Source organism: Dermochelys coriacea, chromosome 3, assembly GCF_009764565.3.
Source record: "Dermochelys coriacea isolate rDerCor1 chromosome 3, rDerCor1.pri.v4, whole genome shotgun sequence".
Lineage (NCBI taxonomy): Eukaryota > Metazoa > Chordata > Testudines > Dermochelyidae > Dermochelys > Dermochelys coriacea.
In genome coordinates this window covers 135,877,050-135,893,530 of record NC_050070.1, presented here as the reverse complement: position 1 = coordinate 135,893,530, position 16,481 = coordinate 135,877,050, and the positions used below count along the sequence as shown (strand labels likewise).

General features: G+C 40.5%; 1 protein-coding gene across 4 annotated transcripts in view; it reads left to right on the top strand.

Annotated features, from left to right (window-relative positions):
• ARID4B (AT-rich interaction domain 4B) overlaps nt 1–16,481 on the top strand; it is a 147,570-nt gene that overhangs the window by 38,824 nt on the left and 92,265 nt on the right. For all 4 annotated transcript variants that reach the window (XM_038397655.1, XM_038397653.2, XM_043511397.1 and 1 more), the window contains exons 4-5: nt 10,036–10,101; nt 12,503–12,593. In XM_038397655.1, the coding sequence (XP_038253583.1) occupies nt 10,036–10,101; nt 12,503–12,593 (157 nt within the window). The remainder of the gene's footprint in view (nt 1–10,035; nt 10,102–12,502; nt 12,594–16,481) is intronic.

Sequence of the window (16,481 nt, the reverse complement as noted above, 5' to 3'; positions counted from 1 at the left end):
CCCCAGTTAGTCTTAATAAAACCATTTTATACAAGAACTACAAGGACAGTTTAATATGGATAATGTCAGGTTCACATAGGCTGAGGCAGAATTTAACACAAGGGGCAATAAACTATAGGTTAGTTAATCCGAGATGTTGGTGTGCATAGCTGTGACAGGTGCAGTCAAAGCAGGACCAAAGATGCAGTAGGCTGAAGTGAATCCATCTCCACCAACTGTCTCGTGAATGTGATAAGCAACTATGTAAAAGTAGCTCCACTTGAACCCTCAAAACAATGATCTACTACACTGTAACCTGTGGGAAGCTGCCGAAGCCTGCATGCATGCTCTGCTCAGATCTGCCTACAGCATATGTACAAGGAAGAGTACTGCCCTGATGACCCCCTGAACTACCATTGCCTTAAGATCCTGTGGGAAGGACTAAACTCCGCTCATTAGTTTTTGTGAGATTAACACAACGGAATCATAATTACAGATCACTTTCTAGGCTGAATTTTGTTTTTGTTTTTTTAACTTAAAGGATTCTTCTGTTTTTCATTCTAATAGTCATATTTTTAAATGGTATTTGCTGGGTTATTTCTTTAACAGCACCATTGAGTTTAAAACTATTAAGTATAATTAAGAACAGGAATTGTGCTAGAAGTAAAACAAAAATCTTGACTTGCAGTTTCTGTAAGGTTTCCAGCCTTCCTTGATAAATAGCCACTACCACTAAGTAATATTTTCTTTGAGTAGTAGCTTTATACAGGTTTCACTGCATGCAATTCAACCACACTGTGCTAGTGCATAAAAACCTGAAAGTGAAATAGACTAGAAACTTACTATAAATAGATGATACTAACTTATCTTTATGGTCTGAACTACCATGATTGTTGGCTTCTTGGGGCAGTGACTGTCTCTTCACTACACATTTATGCAGTCCTAGGACAATAGAGTCCCAGTACCTATTTGGGACCTTTTAAGTGCTACAGCAGTGCAAGAAGTTAAAATAGACTAAAGTAAAACAGTGACGTTCCTAAGTCTATTTTAAATTTGAGATGTTTAACAAATCAGGAGTTTAAAAAGTTCTTTAATCTAACAGTGACCCCTAATTTTCCCAAAAGTTATTCAACTCTTTCTGGCACACTCTTGATTTTTCAAGATTTTCAGCTGACACTTGGCCATATGGGAATTTTTCATCACCAGCTGACTGCTTCTGAATTTTTTTTGGTAGCTGCATATTTCCCTACTCCCAGTTGTTTGTAGCCTCTACTCCAGTCTCCTATCACACATAATGGAGTCATCTTCATTTTAAGCAATTCTACCTTCGTTACCAGGGAAATCAAAATTATCTTTATAACATGAATTTTAGGGTTGGGCATGAATTTAGTTTTACCCAGTGAATATGGCAGTTCTCCCATCTTTACCCTATCCCCAATATAAATTGCTGCACCCAAAGCTAAGAATGTTAGTTGAAGGTTTTAGTGATCATTTTTTAAGTAGTTATGACATGTAAATAATCTTGTTAGTTAGTGCCTAATTAAGTTAGTTAGTGCCTAATTAAGATGAATGAGGGCAGTTCATACTTTGAGCTATTTTTCCAGCTAGTTCAGTTAGACTTGACACACCATTGCTCAAGTAATTTTCTTCCCAGCAGTAAAGGCTAGAAACTTAATTTTTAAAAAAAAGTTAGATTATTTTCTTCCAAAATCTCTGGCAAGGGGTCGTTTCTTTAACTAGTTTGTTAGCATTAGACACTAGGCCTCCTGCATGTCAAGTTCCTGGACCATTAATTGTTGGTACATCTACACTGAATTATAAAAAACCCAAATACAATGTTATGTATAGAGAGCCTCTGATAGTGTGGCTGATGTGATTAGGCCCTATGATGGTATCCCCTGAATAGATATGTGGACAGAGTTGGCAACGGGCTTTGTTGCAAGGATAGGTTCCTGGGTTAGTGGTTCTGTTGTGTGGTGTGTGGTTGCTGGTGAGTATTTGCTTCAGATTGGGGGACTGTCTGTAAGCAAGGACTGGTCTGTCTCCCAAGATCTGTGAGAGCGATGGGTCGTCCTTCAGGATAGGTTGTAGATCCTTGATGATGCGTTGGAGAGGTTTTAGTTGGGGGCTGAAGGTGATGGCTAGTGGCGTTCTGTTGTTTTCTTTGTTGGGCCTGTCCTGTAGTAGGTGACTTCTACTCACATCACATCAGTCACACTATCAGAGGCTCGTTCACCTGCGCATCTTCCAATGTGATATATGCCATCATGTGCCAGCAATGCCCCTCTGCCATGTACATTGGCCAAACTGGACAGTCTCTACGTAAAAGAATGAATAGACACAAATAAGACGTCAAGAATTATAACATTCAAAAACCAGTTGGAGAACACTTCAATCTCTCTGGTCACTCGATCACAGACCTAAGAGTGGCTATCCTTCAACAAAAAAGCTTCAAAAACAGACTCCAACGAGAGACTGCTGAATTGGAATTAATTTGCAAACTGGATACAATTAACTTAGGCTTGAATAGAGACTGGGAATGGTTGAGTCATTACACAAAGTAAAACTATTTCCCCATGGTATTTCTCCCTCCTGCCCCACTCCCCACTGTTCCTCTGATATTCTTGTTAACTGCTGGAATTAGCCTACCTTGCTTGTCACCATGAAAGGTTTTCCTCCTTTCCCCCCCCTGCTGCTGGTGATGGCTTATCTTAAGTGATCACTCTCCTTACAGTGTGTATGATAAACCCATTGTTTCATGTTCTCTGTGTGTGTGTATATAAATCTCTCCTCTGTTTTTTCCACCAAATGCATCCGATGAAGTGAGCTGTAGCTCACGAAAGCTTATGCTCTAATCAATTTGTTAGTCTCTAAGGTGCCACAAGTACTCCTTTTCTTTTTGTGAATACAGACTAACACGGCTGCTACTCTGAAACATAGTACCTGAGTTTCTCCAAGCTTTACAAATACGGGGTTAAGAATTAGTCTTTAAGAAAGCTACCTGCTTCAGAATATTTCCATTTTACACAAAGTGCAGTGGGTATGTGTGACAGGGTTTGAGGGTGTAAATCCAGGCCATTAAGAGGTTGTATCACCACTTGCCATTGCTACTCTTGGTGCCTCTCTGTGCTTTGCTGCTGTAGCTCCCAGCCTGGGATGCTTACTATCAGCCTACAGGCATTCAGATCGCACCTTGAGTGTCTGTGTGCTAGACAGCCCTGGTTCAGCAGCTCTGACCTCAGCAGCTTGTCTACAGTCCCACTTTGACTTCAACTGCAAGGTGACCCCCACATACCCCTACACCCAGATTTCCCTAAAATCATGTGCTCTGCAATGTCCAACCCTCTCCCGAACATTTTAGAGGAACAAACAAACCATATTATTTCTCTGAAGACACAAAAGCATATCACTGCTCAATAACTTTATTGGGGTAAATATACCCCTTCATTTAAATAGTGCACTGAGTTGGTTTATAGTAAAAATAAAATTTATTAACAACAGGACATAGGTTAAGTGATGCCAAGTAAAAAGAATAAAGTTAGAAAGGATTAAAACCTCCCAAAATGTGAAAATATGCATCTAAAAAGTCTAAAACTTAATCTAGCAAGATGTACAGGCTTTGTGCAAGATGGCTTCTCTCACCAGTCTCCCTTCTTCCTAGCCATGGGTGACTTTCTCTCAGTCAGGAAGTTCCAGGAAAGCACAAGGGGCTGACTTTCCTTGTCTTCCTAGGTGAAAAGATCTTTGCCTAAACAGGTTTCTTACCTATATTTAATTTCAGAGACTTCAACCCCCCTTTGTTTGAAGGACCCATCTTTCTCAGTTCCTAAGAGTGCTGTTCCCTTGTGTCTGTCTAGTAATGGATGCCAAAGATGGCTTTGGTCTTTGCTTATCTTCAGGGTGGATTTGATTTAAATCAGATTGATTTAAATCATTATTTAAATCAATAGTCAGGAAGACTCAATTTAATCATGGATTTTGACATAAAAGTGTGTTCTTTTGCGTAGTTATAACCTTAATACATATTCTTCACAACTCAGAGATAGATGTAGGCTTCATTTTTAGAAGATACACGCTGTACATTTTTAAAGTGTTTGTTTTAATTTGAAAACTTTTCAGATTAGTTTTACCGCTATATCAGAAAATGAATAATTGTTTGGTTATTTCATTTACCAAAGGTAATAGAAGCAGATATTTATGAAGTCATTGGGAGGTGAACGATCTCCAATTCAACAGGTTAATCATTAATATTTGGATGATTTTCTTGCCATGCTGTATGAAGAGGAGAACATCAGCAGACAGACATTTCAATTGTTTTATTTAACTAAAACAACAACGTTATGTATTCTGTATTTTTTTCTTCAACAGCACACATAATATTTTAACAAATCAAGCATATACATTTTGAATTTAGTTAAACATTCACGTATTTTAAAATCAGATTTGTTTTTGTTAAAATTGTTTTTAAATAAAATAGTTAAATGAAATGTTAAAAAAAAAAAACCAAAACCCAAAAATCAACTGTGTCAGCCAGGTCAACATGAGAAACTTAAGATATTGGCTTCTGCAGCTAACTCAGTCGTCTTCACCTTCGTTTTCCTGTTTGTTCATAATCTGGAAAAGAAAAACAAGCTTTCCTGCTTTTTCAGGACCAAAACAGTTTCTCAATTTGGACTGAATTAGTCCAAAGGAAGAAAATTTTCTTTCTACACTGGCAGAAAAAGCTACTGCTGTTAAAAGTGAGATTATCACTTCAACAGTCTCTAAATACAAGTGCTTAAGTGACTGCCACCAGTTCACTGGTGTGACTTTCTTTAAATCATAATCAGCAAACATATGATTCTTGAATGGTTCACCCTTAGGGCTGAAATTTATTATAGTTGGCGACATGGAGGGATGATTTCCGGATGTCCATGTCATAGACAACTCCTCGTATTCAGCAGTTAAGATTTGACCATGGTACCGAGTATTGAGAATATTTGCAAGAAAATGAGCTGGAGATAGTGCTTGTCCCATTCGTTTTTTTTTAATGCTTGTAATTTAACTGTCATTCCTTATTTCTCTTTTTAAGATCTCACTGAGTTCCTTCCAAATTTCAACAGCATGAGCAATAAAACAGCTATTTCCCTGCATTTTGTTCAAGGCTACAGAAAAAGGCTTCAGGGTACTCAGCATGTGTTCAACATTTCTCTTAAGCCCAATGTTGAGAGCTTCAGCTGTGACTGTGAACAAAATCGTGAAAAAATAAATGGCACTAACTCTCATCAGTATAGGCCAGTTCTTAATATAGTGCTCAAAACAGTCCACTACTGAGTTTAATCACACGTCTTATGGGAGAATTAGCTTGGTTCCTCCCACTTTTTTCAGAGCAGCTGCTGCAAAGTGGTAGTTACGGAAGTATTTTGCAATTTGAACAACATTAGCCTTTGTTTCTGGAACACTGAAATCTTTGGCTAGGAGATGCATCAAATGAGCACTGCAACAGTATGTTGTTAGCTTGGGACTCTCCTCACTCTCTTCTAAATAATTTCTTCTCATCTTGGATACATTTGCAGCATTGTCTGTGACCAAGCTGTACACTAAACATTTGAATTTTTTCCCACAGTTTGTTATAGCTTTTACTGCTGCTACTTGTAAGTATTCTGCTGTATGTGCATTTCCTGATGTATCGATGGTTTCTATAAGGAAGACATTCCCTTCTTCTGTTGTAACACAAGCACATGCAATAGGATCATTGAGGACATTGCTCCACCCATCAAGACTCAGGTTAACAATTTCACCCTTTAGACCTTTTGCACACTGCACAATTTCTCTTTCATACACTTTATCCAGCAATTTGCCTGTGACATCTGTTCTGTTGAGTGGACTGTATCCTGGTCTTAATGACTGAACCATGTTAATGAAGTGTGGGTTCTCAATCATACGGAAACGAGAGCTTATTGCATAAACAAACCGGGCAGTTTTTTTCATCAATTACCTCTTTTTGTAATCGGCTGGTTATTATCACAAACTTATCTACGGTTGTTTCTGGATGATGGCGATTTTGATTTTCTTTTTGCTACAGGTGATATACTGTGGCTATGTGACTACAAGATGTGACTGAAACACTATCATTGGCAGATAACTCTGAAACTGTAAAAATGATGGTGAACTTGAAGGTGGATAGTCTTCAGAATCCTGTATGTTGAGGGTGGATTCTCCTAAACAAAATAAGTCAATGCAGTTATTTAATTATTATTACCATTGCTCATTTAGTATTTCTCATTGCATTCACTGACACTCAGTACTACTACTTTAAAAGTGAAATTGTAAAAGGAAGGTCTGCCTATTTCAGCTATTTATTTTTTATCCCAGCTGTATCTAAAATGCTAGTACCATAGAGTAACAGCTATATTTTTTGCTCAAACATGAGAATTCAAGAATAGTCCAGAAGGAAGACAGGCAGTCCTTAAGAAAGAAGTATGAAATAAAAAAGTTTAGCAACCTGAAGATCCCGCATGTCCAGACATGTTCCTTTCATCACCTTCAACGCAGCTTCCTCCTGAGAAGGCACATTTCTTACGAGGTTGTTTCATTCGGGCAACCAGGCCTTACATTTCTTTGTTGCACTGTTTGCATTTTGCACACATGCCTGTCTTACCCACAGGTAGAGGAACTACATTAAAATATTCCCAAACTGGGTCTCTTTTACAGCCTTTTATAGGTTTACAGCCATTATAGGTTTTCCATTCTAGTGGGAGAGTGGTATGGTAGATCTCAAATCAATGAAGGCTACACTTAGAAAGACCTCAAGACTTCTGGAATGTGCTGCTCAAACAGTTTCACTTTTGTTCCTACTGCCTGCCCCTCCCTTTTCACATTTATCTCCAGACTTCTTCTCCTTGTCCAGATCTATTCTGCCCCCAACAATCTTCTATTCATTGCATTTTTTGAAACTTTGCACTTTTAGAGAGAGGTAAGGGATTGACTCTGTGTACACAAATTTGCAGAGGGACAGTAGTGTTGAGGTCTGTTATTTCTCACTTTTATATATTATTTATTTATTTTAAAATATTTTTGCTGTTAACAAGCATATTATCTCTGGAGACACAAATCCACAGTTTGAGAACTGCAAAACTAAGCATCTCTGATGGTATCCTCTAGACTGAGCACTCAGTCCCATTGGGTAGATAGACGGATTAACCTAAATAATCTATACAGAAGCCCCTGGAACCCCATAAGATTGGGTCCCTAATCCATGAACTATTAGAACTCATTTACAAAACTTTTCTTAAACATTGCATAAATATATTGTCTCATACTATAGAATTAGAATTTATAATTCCTATTCCATGATGAGATATCTTTGAGCTATAATGTATCTTAATTACAACTATCTTTAGATAGGTTTTTACCTCAAAAAGCATTTTATCCAAAAAATGCAATTTAAATTAAAAAAATCCAATTTTTTAAAAAATTTTTAATAAAAATCATTGATTTTTATCCACCCTGCTTATCTTCCAAAGTTCGATGAGTTTTTTTCAAGAGGCAGGATGATCTCATGTTGTTTTTTCCCTCCAGTGGGTTTCCCATCCCCTGCAGATAAATGGAGCTTCCATTGTTTGATGCCACCATTCTTAATTTATATAGGAGACGGGTAAATAGCTGCCTTTTCTCCTGTCTGGGAAGACTGTGCAATCTAATATCAGTGAATAGCCATAATTTTTTGTATGGTGTTGATACATATAAGTCACGGTATTAATCCTTAGCACGTCATAGGCTCTGAGAAAAGACCTCACTCTGTATACAATATTTCTGTATTATAAAAGTGTATAGTCTACTGATTCAGTTGTTTATCAGTTGAGGTTCATCCCCTGGCTATATAGACTAGTAAATCTTTACAATATATTCTTTGAAAGGTAAAACCCAGACCAAACTTTTTTCTCTGCCGCTGGTTGCAGACACCATGCTATCTCCTCCCCCATTTGTTAGTATGAAGCTTGCCTCCATCCCTTGTTTGCTTGATAGGTCTGTTTAGGCAATATGTAAATACATTCTCATGGTCTTTCAATGTACTTTTGAAGTAACTCCCAGGTGGGGAAAACACATTTCTTTGTCTAGTTCACACCTGTTTATCAACTCCTCCTGGCATGACTGGTTTAAAATACACTTCAGTCATAATTCTAGTATATATTCATAACTAAGGCTACGTTTTATTCACAGGTATTTTTAGTAAAAGTCACGGGCAGTAAACAAAAATTCACGGCCTGTGACCTGTCCATGACTATTACTATATACTCCTGACTAAAACTTGGGGGCGGGGGCTGCCCAGGGGCACCGTGTATGCTGGGGGAGGGCAGCCCAGGTGCTGAGGAGAGGCGGGGCGTGGCACGTTGACTGGAACCCCCGCTGGTGCTGAGGGGAGAGGTTGGCAGGGCCGGCAGGCTCCCTACCTAGCTCAGCACTTCCTGGTCTCCATCCCCTCGGTTCCACTAGTCAGGCAGGCACCGGTCCTCACCTCGCTGGTCGCTGACCAGGGTCAGTCGGCAGACTCAGGCCTCGACGGCTCCACCTTGGTCACCATAAGGGCAGTGGTCGGCCTCGGCCTGGGCGTTCAACTCCTTGCCAAGGAAGGGTCACTTCCATGACTTCCAGGACAAACTTGCAGCCTTATTCATAACTCTTAATACTCACAGTGTATATACATTACACAAGAATACTAATGATCAGTGAGTTATTAGTTTTTAAATGATACCTCAAGACATATTTTGTACAAAGATTATTACAAGTGTATGTATGGTCTGAATACAGGGGTGCTTTCTGTCAAGGTACCAGACCAGTGACACTCAGCATGAAGAGTCAGAATGCAAAGTAGTTTTGATTCCCCTGAACTATACATTTCTGTGCTTCATAAAGTCTATTTAAATGTTTTAGTGTTTGTAGGTAAGAAAACTGCACTACTCATGATTCCCAACCCACCAAAAAAGAAATTAACTCTAGCTTACCTAAGTATTTTTCCCCTGAGCAACATATGAATGCATGCCTAGAAGAAAACATTGTTGCCATACACCCAAACAGTCCTCCAAGATAGCATGGTATTTACCTTTAAAGGGACAATGACAACTTAACACCCCTCTGAAAGTTTACCTTGGCTTTGTCTTCACTACACAGCTTTTAGCTTAAAAGTTGGGCAGTGTAAACACTGTTTGTCGGTTTTGCCGACAAAGTACTTCCACCCCCTACGAGCGGGGTTCATGTTGTCAACAGGAAAGCACTCCTGGCGGCAAAACTTTTGTTTTTTGGGGGGTGTGTGCTTTTTTTAAGTGGCAGTGTAGACAAACCCTGACTGTTCCAAGTAACACTTAAGATCACCAACTGAGAGGCTAGAGAATTCTTTTCAGCTTGTGCATAAAGCATGTTGTCTATAGCCACTTTTACCACTACCCTGCATAGTTTCCTCTGTTTTACATGTATCTTTCACTCAACAATGGGGAGAGAAACAAAACAAAACAAAAGTGAGATTGTAAAACCATAAACTGAGGCCAGGAGTACAATCTGAAGCTATTTTTTTTAAGTTATAAATTTAAATAGAACCATTGCTTTGAGGACTATGTTTTGGATCTAAATATGTTGGCTTTATCCTTTTATTTCATTGATCAACCATTTTAGATTGCACCAGTTAAAATCTTTATGCAAAGTTTTGGTTTTTTTAATGCATCCGATGAAGTGAGCTGTAGCTCATGAAAGCTTATGCTCTAATAAATTTGTTAGTCTCTAGGGTGCCACAAGTGCTCCTTTTCTTTTTGCGAATACAGACTAACACGGCTGCTACTCTGAAACCGGTTTTTTTACAGTGTTTCTTTGCACCAAGGTCACTTGCAAAATAACTTCTTGGAAGTGTTTAAAGTTATCTTGTAAAACAAAAATATCTGAGTGACAGAGCTTCAGGAAATTGAACAGCTACAGGAGACTGGTTGAATACAAGATGAGAATTGGAGAAAAAGGAGTGCTTACGCTTTCATATACTTACGCTGCTCAACTGTATCAAGTGATTGTTAGTTGAATTATATTTTCTAGGTAACATTTAGACATGATTCTTCAACAGTGGAAGTGCAGGATGACCACATAAAGGGCCCATTAAAGGTAATACATATTTTTAATTTCAGTAGAATTCATTCAGTCATTTATCAAAATGTGTTGATAGTTATGCCTATCTAAGGTTACACTTTTTTCCTCTTTGGGAATACTGATTAGCCAGATAAATGTCTTTCTGTAGGAATGAGAATTTAAAGAGTTTTTAAATATGTAGGGTATGATATAGAAAAATGTGGGTGGTCTGAACATAGTCCTGCCATAAATAAGCCTGTTCCATTGCCAATTGCAAAGAGCGAAACCCAGCACTGCCAGTGTAGAGTGACAAGGTATAAAGGTCATTTGTTTAGCAGATTCCCTGCTAACCAAAGGGAGAAGGTTAACAAGAAACTGGCCATCATCCTGAATATTAAGTAGTTATAGCCAATTCATTTAAGATTTCTACCCTGCCACCAGGGGAGAAAACAAAGCTGGTTCCTCACTTTAAGTGCTTGGTCACAAATCTTTTTTGACCAGCTTGCAGATGTTTTAGTGCCTTCCTACCAGAAGTGGAGTAATTGTTAAATCACACACTCAATTTCCTTTTTTATGTGGACTCCTTGAAGAGCATGAGGGATTTCCCTGTTTCCCTGGAAAAATCCTAGAGCCACACTTACTAGTTCCCCACTTTTTCAAAAGCCTTATCCAAACAAAGTTGCCCTAGTTTGTCTGTTTAGACTCCTTTTGTTAAACTGGTGCAAATGCCTGTGTGGACACTCTTTAAAAAAATTAACCCTTGTTTATGTTGATTTAACTTTATTCTCTACCAAATCAAGAGATGTTAAATTGACAAGTCAATGTTAAATTGATTTTAGTATCCACAGGCATTTGCAGTAGTTTAAACCTGTCCTTACAGATTTTACTATGTATATCAACTTTGATTAGTTCAGCCCTAAATGTTCTCTAGATTATGAAAGTAAATCATGTTTATTCACAATTTTTAATAGGGTTGGGTCCTGCCAGTAGGCGAGAACTAAGACTGACATGCTTATGGCCTAACTTTTGTTGAAGCTTTGTGCATATATACAGAGCCAGAATTGAGAATTGGCATGTCACAAGGCTTGAAGGTTTTTAAACATTGAAAAAGTTTCAGATATCATTCAGTGGCTGGATGTCAGCAAACTAGCCAGCTTTCTGGTTAAAAATGATGCAGAAACAAACAATCAAACAGCTTACCAAGGATAATATACTGGTAACCAACCTTGCAAGAGGAACCAGGCCAGTAATCCTAGGTGAACATGACACATTGATCGGTTGAATTTTTAAAAACTGAACAGTGCAACAAGACACTCTAAGGGCTTCCACACTACAGGCAAGGAATTTAAAGAAATAGGTCTTGTTGACTATTTTACTAAGGCAGTTTACTCAATTTTTACTAGAAGTAAAGACTTTTATAGTAGTGGGAGAATGAACTTACGTTTTAGGGATGGGACTTTTGTAAGAACTATGACCACTTGCCAAAGTTTAAGTACAGGAATTTCTCAAAATATAAAATACACATTAGTCACATTCTTTCAACTTTAATATTTCAGTATAAGCCAGTTTATATGGACTTTAGGTTTCAAATACCAATTCAAATAATCTTCCTCTGGAAGTGTTTAGTGACAGCTTTTTTTTTTTTTTTTTTTTTTTTAAAGAAGATCCTACTGGCTCAGATTTTCCAATTAAGTGTAGTTTGACGAAAGGAAAACCACTTCTTACCTCTACCTCATAGGGCCTACACCTCCCACTCTGTGTTCAACAAAACACAGAAGCAGATAGGATAGTAAAGAGAAGAATAAAAGTGGACAGAAGGCACGAGTAGTAGAGAAACAGTATTGAAGGAAGTTGCAAAGCAAAAATGGTTGACATGATTTGTCTTTTGCAAAGACAAGTGGGGAGAATAGGCTTATAGTGCTCTCCGTCTCTTGATCTTCATATTGCCGCCTTCCTCTGGAGGTGAAGGGGATGTGAGCATTCAGTGCATAACTGTTAGGCTTTTTGGCTTGAAGCTAAGAAGTTTGATTGGCTCTGGTTTTAGTCACTGTTCCTTTGGAAAAAACTCAGCTGGATGGTTTGAACTGGCAAGTTGTTATACAAGAGAATGACATCACTCAAAACAGTTCTTATTCCCTGCTTGCTGGCAGCAAAGAAAGAACCATATTCAGTTATCTGGATTGGTTTGGAAAAATAAAGTAACAAATTTACAAATATAATTTTGAGCGAAGGTGAAAGGTAAAGTATATTTAACTGTGCAAAACTAGAAATTCAGTGCACCTGAGGAACACAAGGTTGCACCTGTTCTAAGCAAAGTATTTTTAGCATCTTACCCTCATTAAGATTTGCTGATTTAAAATACTTTTAGCAGTCCTAATTCAGATGAATTGTCTGTTTGAAAGTTCTCAAAAGTTAACTAGCTTTTATATTATTTTAGGTAGGATCTGTTGTAGAAGTAAAGAATCCAGATGGAACTTACCAGGAAGCTGTCATCAACAAATTAACAGATGCAAGTTGGTATACTGTAGGTAAGAGAAATGGATAACTATGTCCTCAAACTGGAACACATCACCACTTATCCAAAGATTATCAACACTTGATCTGTTTTAAATTTGAGAAAATGCCTTTGGGCTATAAATGTATTTAGAGAATATTCTCAATGGGAAGTACTTAATAAAAACAAGATTTTGTATCTGTAGAAGCAGTTGTTTAACAGTGTTCCCTGTGCTGCACACTTTTGTCAAGATGATTTGATACTAGCGTATGGACAGGCTTAAGCTCATGCTTTATGTACTGCAGATAGTCCCATTTGAAGTCAATGGAACTGTGTAAAGTTAAGCACATGCATAAATCTTTACAGGATTAGCACCATATAGAAAATTACATACTTGAGTACTTTTAAATTGCAAATAAGTAAATACTAGACCAGTAGACAAAGTTATTCAAAGTTGAGTGTCTCATATTTAAAGAGATTCACTCTAAAAAATGAGTTTCCTAACAAGATATGCATGTTTTATTAGTCTAGAAAAGCAATCTTCAAACTGTGGTACATATAGTTTGGTTTAATCAGAATAGAATCCAATCCAACTACGCTGATAAATTGTGACGGTTGTACACCAAATACTTTAGTTTTAGATGTGGTTCATTAGGTCCTCGTTTGAGAACTATTGGTCTGGACTCTAGAATATCTAATATGCTATATTGTAGCATGTACCTGCTTTTGACAGTAGTTAGAAATAATTCATGGTGATTTTAAGTGTTACAACAACTTCAGTAACAGTTTACAGTACTTATTTTCCCCTAGTTTAGAACAAAGATAAAAGCTATCAGAGCTCCTTTAAACAAGCACATAGCAATGTTGACTCTTCCTTTAATTTTTCCATTATCTAATCAAGTCCTAAAACATTTTTTCTGATGACTTAATCCAAATGCCCTAGCAAAGCTTGCTTTTCGTATGCCCCGTTCAGATGGCACTGGCTTTTCAGTGCTGTTTCCATGGCACGTCAACCAGTAAATGAGAGGTAGAAGGGTAGAGTACATGTAAAACTAGTTTTTCAGGTCTCAGGAACCAATACTCTCCTTAACACAGCCCTAATATAGGAAAATGGAAAGTACCAATTAAGGGTTTTAAAAAATTTTTATTATTATTTATTACTACTGAGAAACTTGTTCTCTCCCACCCTGAGCTCCATAATACAAAGAGATTGGGGGAGACTGACTCCCCCTGATTGGCAGTTTTTTAAGGTGAAGGCTCCCCTTGACAGGTAGTCTCTCCCATCACATAGGCTAATGTTGGTGTGGGGATCTTGTGCATGGACCATGTTTTTGGCTAATCTAAATGAAGCTTATTTTGGACTCCCTGACCTCTAACATTTCTAAATTGGTAGACTGATCTGTTACACACAGGGGCGCATAATATAAAACAAGATTGAAAATACATTCATGCACATCATTAGCTGCAGTTATGGGTAAAGAAAAATATTAGCAATTGTGACCATTTATTATTAAGGGTTGCTAATTGTAAACTGATGCTGGAGAACTGGCAGATGAGAACTGACTTCAGGAAGCATGTGCTAGGTGAGTTCTGAGCAGAGTGATAGTTCTTCGAGTGCTTGTCATGTGCGCTAGGTATGTGCGCGCTCATGTGTATAGTCGTTGAAGAGTTTTATCTTAGTGGTATCCGTAGGGTCGGCAGTGGCACCCCCTTGAGTGCTGCGCCCAGGCGCTGGTATATAGGTGACGCTGATCCTACCCTCGCTCAGCTCCTTCTTACCACCTGTGACGGTTGGTCAGAGCGCCTTGTCTTTCCATTGCAAGAGCATTAGTGGGTCTTCAACAGCCTATTTTCTGGCTTCTTTGTATATAGCAGGGGTGGCCAAACTGTGACTTGCGAGCCACATGCAGCTCTTTTACAATTAAAGTACTGCTTGTGGAGCCCCCCATGCTCACCCCTCATTCTCCACCTATCAGACTTGTTGGGGGGAGCTTGGGACCTTTCCCTTACAGTCGGGTAGGGCTTCTGCCTAGTGGGGAGGGGAGGTCTCGTGGCCTCAGCCCTGCAGAGAACATCTGCTGGGGCTTGGGACTTCAGCAGGAGCAAGGCTGAAGCCCTGAGCTCCAGCAGGTGCCTCCTGCGGGGCAAAAGCCCCGGCAGATATGCTCCAGCTCTCGAACGTCTGAAGATTGTCGTATGCAGCTCGGAGGGACAATAAGTTTGGCCACCCCGGTATATAGTTTAGATACGTAATTAGCCTTTAAGTTAAGTGTGAAGCAGTTTGGTAGTTAGAGTCCTGGCTGGGACTTCACCCCAGCGTGGGGCATGCCCTGCTTTCCTGGTTTCAAATCATGCTCGTCATACAACAGGCAGATGCCTATTAGTGTCCCCCATGACAGTTGTCTGAAGTGCTTAGGAGAGTCCCATAGAAAGGACAAGTGCAGAATCTGTAAGAACTTCGCCCTAGAACCCAGAAGGAGTGGGATAGCCGCTTGAGGGCACTCCTCATGGAGACTGCGCTTCGTCCTGTGTCAGAACCCTCCCACTCTGATCCCACGCAGAGCAGCTCGGCATTGGTGCAGAGTGCCCCTCCAGCACTGGCTCTGTCAGACACCGTTCCCCCTCGCTGGTGCCGAAGAAGTGGCAAAAGAGGAAGAGCACCCGGCACCGGAAGGGAAAGGGGCCTCAGGCAAAGGACTTGTGTCAGGTCATATGCCCGCCTCGGGGCTTCATGAGGACACGGCTGAGGTCAGACCCCCGAGACTGGCCAGGGATCCGCCTTCGACTCCCGGGAGCAGAAGGGGACCCCTGCTTCTCTTAAGGCCCTCATTGCCTGAAGCAGCCCCAGTGGTTAAAGAATAAGCAGGCTGACATCATGCCAGGTGCTAGACTCGGCTAAGGCCCCAATGCCAAAGGGCAAACCAGTCATGGGACTGCTCCATAGAGCAGTGGAGCACCCTCCGTACCCGGACCATGGGCTTAGATCTGCGGCCTAGGATCCCTGCACCACATTCCCAGTCTCCGGTCAGAAGGCCCAGGTCCCCGATGCCATGCTCTTCCCCTACAACACATGGGACACTGGAGTTGAAGCACCAGTCCCCATACCACCAGTACCAGCGAGCTGCCTGCCAAAGATCGCCACTGTGCAAGTGACCCTTGCCCAGACGGTCTCCAAGAAGTTGGTTCCCACTGGGGCGAGATCGCTTCTGGTAGCAGCACCGGTCTCCATCTCCTTGGTTCCGCTCGTCAGGCAGGCACTGATCCTCATCCTCACCTCGCCAGTCACCGACGAGGGTCGGTTGGCAGACTCGGGCCTCGATAGCTCCGTCCTGGTCGCCATAAGGGCGATGGTGAGCCTCGGACTGGGAGTTCAGCTCCTCACCAAGGAGGGATAATTTGCCACCAAACCGCGAAGCTGACGCAGCACCTGCAGTGACAGCATGGCAGCAGGGACAGTGCCCATAATGCGAGTCCTGTATTCCCACCAGTCCTCCCTGAGTGCCTTGGACAAACCGCTGTTGGCACCAGAGTCGGAACACGGTACTGAATCCAACGTGGGGGGCAGCATATAAGGACTCCAGCACCTAAGGAGAAGGAAGGGGAACCCGTCCCTCCCCCAGCGGTGCACTCGTCATCTCTGGACAAAGCGGTGGCAGGTCCCTCCCAAATGGGCAGCCCCCCCCGATGACTTTAAGGAGCACCAGGCTCTCCTTAAGAGGGTGGCTACCAACTTTAACTTAAAAATTGAGGAGGTCCCAGAGGAGTCTGATGACCTCTTTAAATTTATATCCACCACCACCCCGGCCGGGTCGCACTGCCCATCCACCCAGGGGTCCTTAAGATTGCTAGATCACTGTAGCAGACCCAGTCTTCAATTCCATCTACTTCTAAGAAGGCAGGAAAAAAGTATTATGTCCCTCTA